At 37.4% G+C, this 12073-nt stretch overlaps 1 protein-coding gene across 1 annotated transcript in view; it reads left to right on the forward strand.

Annotated features, from left to right (window-relative positions):
• LOC117304744 overlaps nt 1-12073 on the forward strand; it is a 32701-nt gene that overhangs the window by 13023 nt on the left and 7605 nt on the right. Inside the window, exons 5-10 of the mRNA XM_033789346.1 lie at nt 2198-2261; nt 7873-7968; nt 8493-8593; nt 9072-9203; nt 10077-10168; nt 11687-11768. Coding sequence (XP_033645237.1) covers nt 2198-2261; nt 7873-7968; nt 8493-8593; nt 9072-9203; nt 10077-10168; nt 11687-11768 — 567 coding nt within the window. The remainder of the gene's footprint in view (nt 1-2197; nt 2262-7872; nt 7969-8492; nt 8594-9071; nt 9204-10076; nt 10169-11686; nt 11769-12073) is intronic.

A 12073-nucleotide genomic window follows, 5' to 3' on the forward strand; every position in this document is an offset into this window, starting at 1 on the left:
AATGGCCTTAAGGAAAATGTTCCTCTTTTGCTCAACGCTTCAACAGTCAGTTCTTAATATATTTTGTTGTCCACCTTGCAAAGTTTCAAATTCTACTCTGATGCAAACCTTACTAAATTGTATCTCTACAATGCAAAATATAAACTCCTACTCATGTACATGGTGTTACTGCAAACCTATTACTAGATTGTATCTCAACCATGCAAAGTTCCAATTAATCCAATGGAAATTGTTTATTTTATTTTATTGATTTAAAGAGAATAAGCATATTGGGAGCAGCTGTAAAAGCCATTGCCAAATGCCAAACTGTTTTCACTTAAAATAATATTGGTTTCTGGAGTCAGCCATGGGATCATAATCTAAAACAGCATCTCTGCGTTTCCCATATGACTGTCCTCATTAAATTTGGTATTTATAATTTGTTAATAATGATATCATAGTGCTCAAACCTGTCATTCAATAATGATGATGGCGCTCCAACGTTATTACCCCTGGTCACTGAGCCATTTATTTTGGTCCTTTTAACCATCTCAGCTACTTGGGGAGTATACAGCCTGCGCTGCCCAGTATGTAGCGCACAAAGCTAAATCAAACACAAGAACCAGATCTGCCCTCACTGGTATCCATTCCAGGCCTGTATGTTTCATGTTTGAAAGGGCAAGAGCACCAAGGCATTTTCGCCTTAGGTAAAGGGTATACCCTATGATGGAGCATTTCAAGGGCACCAAGGCAATCACTAGGGGCATTTAGGCAATCGCCTTCATTGCCTCCATGAAGTATTAGGCCTGCCATTTACCCCTGGGTGAAGAGAAGCAATTATAGTTGCGTGTCTTGCTCAAGGACACATGACCGGGATTCGAACCCACACCCTGATGACATAACCATCGTAATTGGATAATTCACTATGTTGGGCAGGATCATAGTGAAAACAAAAGCAAAAATGCCATGGGGTAAAAAAAAAAAAGTTGATAGTGCAAAATTACTCAAACAATTTCTATTTTTTTAATATTATTAATCTACTTAGTTCTTAAATGAGTTAATCCTTATTGTTTGAATTTAATGGATTCACGGAAATGCCACAGGATGCAAATTGTTTGCAGGCCAGAATTAATCCCACTAGAAACAACGTTTGCACTTGTTGTTGAGTTACTGGAGGAAATTGATTAAATCATTCAATAGGTTCGACGGAAAGAAAAAAACAGTGCGGTAGTGAAAAGCAAAAGCGCCACTGGGGTGTCAGGCTAAGCAGACCAACTTGTAAAATAAACATCTGAGTTTGAGTGTGGGATTATAAGATCAACGTGATATTATCTCAAGCCCTTAGAAGTTAAACCTCCTGCCCTTTTATCTATAACGGACCGGGGTAAAAGTCTCTGAGATAAAAGGAGGTTGGTTGACGTAGACGATGGTAGATACATGTATCTTTTTTAACCCTCACATGGGTAAGCACTGTATACTTTCTTGAGTTCTGTGAAGAAAACAAATCCATAATCTAATCACTTGGGGGAATTCGAACTCACAACCTTTGCTTCAGAAAAAACTGCATCTATTAAATTGTTGCGACATTTGCTGCTAACACAAAGGATTCAAACTGTCTAAAGATAATTTATCTTGATTACATCTTTTGGGTTTTTCTTTCCTTTCGTCTTGAGTGGAGTTAGTAAACTCTGTTTTAAAAAAAATAAAAAAGGAATCATTATCACATACACTGAGGCAAAACAAATTAAAATTTGAATGAACTTCTTATTTAATAGCCTCTGTAAACCTCCTTCATAATTGGTTTTTGTTGTTCACTTGTTTTTTTTTTTAAACAAGACACTGTAAACAACATTTTGTTGAGTTCTTGTCTTTGTTAAACACCTACGCTTGATCATTCTTTTTTCTTTGCATTTGATAAATTCAGAAGTGTCTCTTTAAATTTAAATAGCCTCCATTTAATTCACCATTGGCGTACTTGTAACTTAGTATTTGAATTATGCGCTGTTTAAATTATTGCCACTTATTCAGGCTCCTATATTTTCTAGGCCTAATATATTTTGAAAAAAATTTAAATAAAATGATGAGCATTTTGTAAGAATTGTCATGCAAGAGCATGCTTGGAACCACCTACACAAAGTGACAATTTTGCCCACGAATTGAAGTTTGTGATTAGTTTGCGCCTATATTCATAAATTTCTCGTTTTGATTTCGTCCACAGCAACTCCTGAACAGACTATCGTGTTGGGACTTCAATATCTTTCATTTAGAGCAAGTCACTGGAGGTGAGTTTTTTTTTGCAAATGCTTTTAGGCTCTTTCTGAATTTCTTGGCTCTGGCTGAAAAGTAATAATAATACTAGGTTCTGATATAGCGCTTTATCATACCCATAGGGGCTTATCTATTCTAAGCACTCAGTATTTGTTCCTGCAAGGTATGTGGAGCTATGTTTTGAAGTATAGTATGAGACCTATTCCTTTATAGCACCATGTAATGTTTACAAGGTGCCGTTGTGCAGTATTATTATTATTGGTTTAGTAAAAATAAAAATTTGCAGCGATAACCCAGTGCACTTATAAATAGAAAAGAACCCCTTATCTTTTCTATTTATAAGTGCACTGGGTTATTTTACGTGCATTACACACAAACTGTGACCTACGGCTTTACGCCCCATCCGAAGGCAAAGCAATAATGTATTATACAGGATTGGTAAGGGCTGACTTAATAATGTCTCAAACAGTGGTCATGTTTTGTGTGATCAACTGTCAACATGAAATAATAAACCTGTGAACATTTGGGCTCAATCCCTAAATGTGAGTGAGGAAAAAAACTATGCACATTTTTCAGTATGTAAACCTGTTGTAACAACCAAATTCAGCTGTTGCCTTTTTTACAAGTTTTCAAATATGATTTTCTCGAACAGGACTTCATTTCAGAGAGAAATATTTAACAGAGAAAACGATTCTTGTGTGAACTTCATCATCAAACAATAAACCAAAAGGGAGATTATTAGACAATAATGTTTTCATCCTGACCAATCCTGTAAAACACTAATATTAAAACTGCAAAACTTGTTCGGTAAGAGCGCCCTCTTTTGATGCGTAGTCTCACTTTATGTCCTTGGGGAAAATTGAAACCAAAAGTACTCGGAACAGAGACTATATCGTCATCCTTATCTGATGATCGCGACAAGATGTTGTAAGATGCCTCCGTTCAGTCTGAGTCTCGTTTCATGACTCCAAGGCAAAAGGACTTTTTAGATAACTTGCAGTTTATGAATGAAGGTGGAAAAAGCGCGATGCCGTTCGGTTTACACAGTGGCTCTAAAACCCCATTTATCTTCCTCCCATCGTGCGACGAGATCTTTTCTGACAACGACCCGTAAAAGCCTCCGGAAACCCCGTCGTGAGTTATGGAATTTTAAACACTGATCGCCAAATGTGTCGTCAAAATATCGGCACTGATGACTTGATTTGCTTTCCTCTGACAGCATTTTCACGGAAACTGTTGGCTTCTTAGATGAATAATTACCCTCATGATTTTGTCAGTTTACTCAGGAGTATAAAAGGTTTTAAAATGACCCATTTTTCTTTATCGCGAAGCATAAGAGCTTAAAGAGTTACTTGATGGATATTTTTTTCAGAAGGAACTTTCAACAAAGGTATAAAAATCAATAGAAGTACGGCCCACTGGTTGAGTGCTAAAAGCTGAAGAGTTTTAAATAGTCATAAGGGTGTGGGTTCCAGTCCCAGTCGTGACACTTGACCAAGACACTTACACTCTAATTGTTCTCTTCACCAAGAAGTAAATGGGTACCAGTGAGAGCAGAGATGGTTCGTATTATTGTTTTAGCTGGGTGTGCTACTTGACAGTATAGGCTGTAACTGCACAGGGAGCTGAGAATAAGGAATAAAATCAAATAATAGCCTAGTGAGTGGGGTTAAGATGTTCATGTGCCATGAGCATCTAAACAGATAGCAGTGCTATGCAAATGGCCATTATTATAAAAGGTCATAGATCTTAGGTCATGTGTCATAGGTCATAGATTGGTTTTGTCAACTTAATGCTGGTTTATAGGTAACATTATCAAGAAAGATACTATAAAAGTCACATATTATGATAGTGTCAGCTGAATACAGTTTGTACTTGTTGAGAAACAGTATTTTCAGTCAAAACCATTTATGCTTAGCGAGGTGACAGCTCTTACCAATCGAATCTAGCATACATGGACGCTGAATAAAATAGTACCAAAAATTGCATGCTTTATGGCATAGGCCTTGTAATGGTTTGAATAATGCATGCTGTATGACCTACAACCCTCCAATCAAAGACAAGGATTCTACTCAAGTTTAATTTGATATAAAACTTACTCAATAAAAGCAAAGGAAAACCTTCATTAAGATTCACTCATTATGATAAAAAACATGGATTGTTACTTAGCAAGAATCAACTGTACTTTGAAACTTTGCAACTAACTATCTTTGCCTTCCCACTAATTGTCAAAAGCAGTGAACTAAGACGTCATGATTGACCACTTTAATCAATTGACCATCATCTTATCCTTATAAATAAGAAACCTAAAACCATAACTCTGTAATCAAGTTTAAAAATATCTCCGACCTCCAACCTCAAATCAGACAATAGTTTGAATTAATTTAGTGTTCCTCATTGTGTAGTTCATACAAGACGTATCAAAGAACGTCCTTCCCGAAGTCGAGTCAGAAATTTAATTTGTAAACTATTTCTGAGAATATGGGCAGTGTGCAATTTAATTTGACAACTGTGTTAAATTAGATTGAACCAATTCTGGCAATTTAACAAAAAAAGGGTTAATTCGGCCGTTGAATGTAAAACCGAAAGGTTTAAACATATTCTCTGCCTCTTTCTATACGCACGTACATCCATAGATAGTGGGTTGCCGTGGTTACAGTCTATTTAGGAGATAAGGGCCATAGTACTGTTGATACTGTTGTTCATTTGTGTATGAATTCGTTGAAGTTGGTTGTTCACATAATTTTGTAAAAGTTTTGTTTTCTTATTTTATTTGAGAACAGTATTTTCTGAGACTTGTTGATGTATTTATAATTTATCCAGTAATAGTTGTACTGGTACTAGTTAACCATGTGAACACTGAACTTTTACTGTTTTCCCACCTCTTATTTTATTTTATGCTATTTTTGAACCAATTTGAGTTTGAACAACAACAACAAATTTCTAGAGCGGGACATGAACCAAAGACCTCCAGATTAAGTCAGTGTATCCAGCCCTATGCTGGCAGTCTCCCTTTAGTCAGTGGTGCGGAATATGATATATTTTATTTTGCAAACTTGAGATTGACTCTCATGCCGGGGTTTTCACCTTTATCATGGTGCGGCCATCTTGCTTTTCTTCTATTCAAAAGATAGTACCCAAATAGAGGCTGGAAAGTAAAAACAGTCTGGTCCCTTTCATCATATAAGGGAGTAGAACTGTCATTGTCACTGTTGTATGCAGGGTACCAGACACAGATGATCACACCACTGTGTTATAATGTTGATATTGCGTTGTGTCTGCTCACAGCAGGTGCAGCACAGCTATGTGAATACCCCCCCGGGGGATGTCGTCTCAGCCCTACACAAACATAAAACAATTTTTTTCTAAAAAGAAATACAAAAGAGAAAGATGTTGAATCACGAGACACTGTTTATAATTGCGACTACAAAAGGCTTTACCAATCCGAGCTCCAGGGGACTAACTCTCAACTAAAAAAAAATTGCCACGTTCAGTTGACTTGTCAGGTCGGATTTGGTCGGCTCGCAAATTCAACAACTCTGTCTTTTAATTTCCCTCCGATTAGCAAGTCAAAGCCATCCAAGCAGAACAGCTGACGACACAAGGCCCTGGCCGTTATATTAACTCACTGCGACAGGTGAGAAAACGGTGCAGCACCGGGACAGACAGTTAGTGCAGAGCATCCCGAACAGGGCCCAGAGGATCTAGCTAGACCTGGGAATAATCAATTCCACAAACATGCAGGAGGCATTTGCGCATTTTCAATTTTCTATGCTCCCGTTCAGTTTACTGATGACAGTAATTTGTAATTGTTTGAGCACAGTTGGTCTGTTTCCAAGACGTCGCCTGTTCCCTCCCGCCTTATGCGAGACGCCTTGTGATTCTGTTAGTTTAATTTGACGGAGCGTGGGCAGTGACAGCGGACCGAGGTGGAATTTGTGCCAGTTTTTAAAGTACAACCGAGCGTCGTCGACAGGCTTGATTCACTCCGCTTTATTGATTACAGGCGGTCTGATTTGATGAATTTTCAAATCTTCACATCAGCGGAAGTACTTTATGTCTTGTGACTTTCAAAACAAGTTACGTATCAATTTAACTCGATCAAAGTGTTGTGACAAGGCTATGTTTGGAGATGGCCAGGCCATCTTGTTTTGGATCCAGTACAGTGTTGTCAAACTGAGAATCGTAGCAGAAATAGACTCGCCGTGTTTGGTATTTTTAGAATTGTTTACTAAAATACTTCTGCAGATAGAAACTTTTCTCTGGAGGATTGTTACTGGTTTACTTGATACACTTACTGATTGGAACAATTGTCTTCAATGATTATCAATTGTATAAAATTATAGTTGAGACCCTCTTGGATGTGCTAAGAACTATTTTATTGTTGCTTGTTTATTGTAAAGCTGTAGGTCCAGTGTCTTGTGCAATTAATGTAACAGAACCTGCACTTATTGTAAAGAGAAGGGGGGTTACTATGGTGTTTCTGGCATGGTTGGCTGATGATTGCACTGCAGCACCTTGTAAAGAATTTTAAAGACCCTTTACAATAACAAACATAGCTCTGCCTAACCTGCACAAAAAATAACGAGCGACCAAGGAAGCCCTTCGGGCATGATGTAGTCCTTCTATATAGTTGTATTACCTTTATTTAAACTGCGTGTATTCTTCCCAGTATCTGCACTATATGTGACCCAACAAATTGATGAAATAACAAACCTGTGAAAGTTTAAGCTCAATCGATCATCAAAGTCATGAGAAAACAGTGAAAACCCCAAATTATTTCACTCATTTTCTAAAAACTAAAGGATTTTGGGGCAAAACTGTTTCAATGAAGGTTTCCCACCATGGCCATCTTTTTATTATTTAAGTATGTCCAAATCATTCATATTTTCAATCTTACAAATGTTAAACACACCCTTTAATGGAGGCCTTAAACGGGTCCAGAAATAATCAGAGTAAAATAATCGGAAGAAATCGTCAGCAAATCTTTTATGAGGAGAAGTCATGGAGTCATCTTGGCTGCTTCTTAGACTCTCCATCCTTTAGAATCAAGTATTGATGAAGATGCGGTATTAGGTCAAGTGGCTAAGCGTTTTCTCAGATGAGATAACGTCCCAATCCTCCCAAACAGGCACTCCTTATAATTAATTTCATTTCATATGAAAAAAATTTGTAAAACTGTTGCATATTTATGGTTAGAATCTAGCGAAAGAGTAACAAGGAATTGTGGCATTATGGTATTAATTATGATCACGGCCCACTCTCATAGTGCTGCTTAAGCACAGAAATAAGCTAATCACAACAAAATTATACTTACCAGGGTAAGGTTACCAGCCAAAATAGCATGTCATATGTACCATTTTTGACTGGTATCCTGTTTATTTCTGCTAAGCAAGAATCAGGAATTTGTTAAGCAAATTGTCTACTTGAGCAGCTTTATGAAATTTGGCCCTTGTTTGAGCCAGACTCAAGTTGCTAAGAATATAAAAAAAATAGCCTAAAGTGCTGAAAAGAACTTTCAGAAGAGGTAATCTGTTTTGTAATTTGGACATTATATTTTGGCAATATTTTAAAGTGAAAGTCTTCATAAAATGTTTTTGTTTTTGTTTTGTTGTTTTCTCACAGGTCATTCTATGAGGCATGTGGGCATGCAGCTGTTTCACAAATATGGTCTGATTAGTCACTTTAACTTGGACCCGACAAATCTCTACAAATGTTTTGGTAAGTCCGGGAGTACCTACAAATCACCGTTCAAATATTTTGGGAGCTGTGGGCAGACTATGCAAGCAAACGAAGATTCCGAATCTTGTTTTGGTGATTATGGGGTACTGCGTCTTATACGCAGAAAAATACAGTACTGAATACACACTGAGAATTACAGGACTTTTTCTTTAAGAGGACACAGGGGCAATTGGCCCTGTCCTCTTGGCTCCATGCCCTTCTTTCGGGGCAAATGCCTTGGTGCCCTGTTAAAGGTATTTACAAATTCCCTCATAGAGCACACTCTGCAGGCCTTGAACTTAAAGGGGCACAGCAATTTTCTCTAGGAAGGGCAACTTCTATAAGGAAAAAAGTAATTTTGTATTTGAAATTTGCAAAGGGCACCACAGCAAAAGCACAGGGCACCATGGCAATTGGTGTGGGTGCCTTGGGTTATTTTGAGGCCTGCTTGTGCATGTTTAGGAAGTTTAATTCTATAACGATCAATCCTGGAAATTGATTTTATTTTGTATTTGTTTGTACAGTTGCCATAGAAACAGGTTACCATAAAGGGAATCCTTACCACAATGCATTACATGCTGCAGATGTCACTCAGGCTATGTACTGCTACCTTCAAGAGAATAAGGTATGTTTCCATCAAATAATTCACAAGAGGGGATCAGCAGCAACTTTCATTTTATCGAGTAAACGATCAAATACTTAATACTCTGCACATTACTCCCGTGTACAGATCACTCCTGGGTTTGTTCTTGTTAGAGATTTCATATTCACTACCTTATGGAGATGCAAGAAGAAGAAAAAAAGAGAAAAAAAGGGTCTCAATAGGGGATTTCTAAAGACTGGGGTGCTCCACGGGGAAGTTTTGGTACACAGTCCGTGGAAGATTGTTAACTTCAGAGATGAAGGAAAAAACAGAAGCTGGAGCATATATAGTCACTTTGTAAAGAGTTTTTTTTTGCAGCTAGGCCATATCCCAACAATTCTTTCGGTGGTCCAATCCCCCAAAACAGTTTTCCTTTAGACGGAGATCTAGAATGGAAAGCAATAAAAGAAATTTTTAATGCATTTTTTTAATATCCACTTGTTGTTTATTCCCATGACAGCTTCGAGAGGTTCTCACCCCAATGGAGGTTATGTCGGCCATATTGGCCTCTGCGACCCATGACCTTGATCACCCAGGGGTCAACCAGGTTTTCCTCATAGCTACAAGTAACCACTTAGCAGAGTTATACAGGGTGAGTTGGCATGAGCGGGCCTTCAAAAGCAGCTCCCAAAGTTTAAGGCCAGTATACTGTCGTCCATGCACATCAGGACACACGATGTGAATCCACCGGGCCAACCCAAATTGGTGGGGACAACAGAAAGCATGTTGAGAGTTAACTATAAAGAAATATTAATTTCGGTTTTTACCCATACACCGATGTGTGTTTGCACTGTATACTCATCACTTTCCCGAGTACTGAGTATACAGTGCTAACACACATCGGTGTAGGGGTAAAAACCAAAGTTAATATTCTTTATCCCCGATGCAAATTTAACATCTATTATATAAATAAATAGTCAACTGGCGGGTACTATCATGTAATAAATCATTTTTGTGGGAGCCTGTTTTTTCTTGACGTTTATAAAGCATGTTATGCACCAAATGTTTCTGCACTCACCTTGGGATTTGAGGCTTGTTGACGAATTCAAACCACATTTCGCTTAGCAGGATATGACAGATGGGTAACTCGTTGCAATCTTCTTCTATCCACCTACTAGATTTCTCAAGGTAAAGATGAGAACATCTCTTGGGGTTTGGAAGGTTTTGAGGCTGGGAATTTATGAAGTAATTTTCACAATTTACCACTGATTAAAATGGTACCCTAAAGCTCTAAGTAACTTATAAGCAGAGGTCAGAAGTGGATTTTTTTTTGCAAAAGTACACTTTTAGCAAATGTTGTAAACGCCTTAAACAAGAGCTGCTTGAGAACATAATTTATATAACAAATTTTCTGCTGGCCATTTGCGACTGCTATTGACACATCGGTTCAAGCCGCTTGTGGCTGCTATCGTCTTAAGCAGCTTTATAAAAAGTTGTAATGATTCATCTGATATTTCTGTTGTAGAATTCATCAGTGCTTGAAAACCACCATTGGCGTGCTGCAATATCTGTGCTCAGAGAATCCAAACTCTTTGACCACCTCGGAAAACAAACATGGTAAGCATGTAACTCCCTTCTCTAGTTGAACATGAAAGCCCTACCACACTTCACCTTTAAGCAACATAATCTCACTTTTACCATTACTATCTTTCATGGAAGTCAAAGATAAAAATGTTACCGATAGTTGCTGATAAACCTCATATCTTACCTTGAATTGAACCAACATCCAAAAGGAATTTGTTGTTCATACACATGTTTTGACACATATAAGTCAAATTGCATCCGCTGTCCTCACTTCCCTTTAGCTCCTTCATTGTTTAGGTTTTTTGTCCTCCTTCTTTTAAATCCTGGTCTGTGTCAAAGTATTGCTCCTCAGAAACCAATTTAAATGATAAATTGACAGTTCTGCAGGGCAAAGAAAGGTGATAAATATTACATGAGGTAACAAAACGGAGAGAGGGGAAAGTACAGTGGAAGGTCAAAAGCGGAGGTGGAATAGTTCACTCCTAGCAGAACATCCTCCAAAAGAAAGATTTTGGCAGCGATTTTATTTATCATAGTTTGATTTCTATCGTTGTAACGATAGTGTTTTTTCACACGCGTTGATTGATTGACATGTATGGAAAGATATTAAGCGGTTTGATGTTACATGAAGATAGGATTTGGGGGGAAACTTGAGTGGTGGTTTTTTTTCTTTTGTTGGTAGAGAAATAATATTCAGTATTTGTTGTTAAGGGAAGTTGTGGGATAGGTAGTTATTCTACAATTAATTAAACAGCCAAATTCCATTAACTTTATAAGCGTTGGTTGTTGTTGCTTTTTCTTATCGTTCTTTTTCTTTATTGTTATAATTATTATTATTATTTGATTCTTTTTGGAGGGGGTGGGGTGTTCCCACATTTAACCTTTTAACTTTTTGTAGTATTATTTGTTATTTTGGGTTGAACAAAACAAAAAAACGGGGTTTGAACCAACAACCTTCACATGCTGAAGCTCTGTCACTGGGGCTAAATAGCTCTTTGCTGGCAGTCTTCCTATTTTGACAATATCTTTGTTAATAACTTGGTATATCATTTATGACTGATACAATCACCTCTTGCTATAAACCAAGATCTCTGGACAGGTCAACTGAACTCTTGATAACCGAAACGTTATTGTTAGAGGACAGCAAAAGAAAGAAACAAAAAGCAGAAATGAGACTCCGGACTTCAGAATGTACACTTTAGCAGCTTTCTTAGCTTTCTTATATTTCAAAGTTTCAACAGTATACTATAACATTTCCTATCTCGGCTTCTTTTTACACTTTCTTCGCATTTTATGGCAAAAAGCTAATCTCTGTAGGCCCCTACTTACTTTTCTCAAAATGTCATTTTTTCGAGTTGGACTGTTTTCTCATGGAAGGGCCGAACAGAATACCAGGACTAATAATAATAGTAATAATAATAATGGCACCCAAGGTGCACAATGCGCACAAGAAAAAAACTAGAAACAGTAATTAGCGAAATAGTGATGGAAAGCTTTATTCCGAAGTTGCATTTAGTTATTTTATCTTTATTTGTTTTGTTTTTTAACTAGGGACTTAATTGTGCAACAGATCAGCTCCCTCATTCTGGCCACGGACATTGCCAGACAACAGGAGTTTCTGCAGAAACTAAAGGTAGGATAATCATTCTCTTTTCTTTACAAAATCAAAATATTTTCCAAAATTGTCAACATTTTTAAGGTATCAGCGACAATGAATATTATTTTTGGTTTTGCCCAAGCACCGATTAGTGTAATGAACTGTATACTCAGTACTTACACACATACGTAATGGTGAGCCATTAATAAAGGGACACGTTGCCTTGGATCGGTCAAGTTGGTCTATAAAAAGCGTTTGTAACCATTTGTTATAAAATGCATATGGTAAGGAAGATGTTTTAAAAGTAGAATACAATGATCCACACAAACTTGCCCAGATAT

This window comes from Asterias rubens, chromosome 21 (genome assembly GCF_902459465.1).
Source record: "Asterias rubens chromosome 21, eAstRub1.3, whole genome shotgun sequence".
In the NCBI taxonomy this organism is placed as follows: domain Eukaryota; kingdom Metazoa; phylum Echinodermata; class Asteroidea; order Forcipulatida; family Asteriidae; genus Asterias; species Asterias rubens.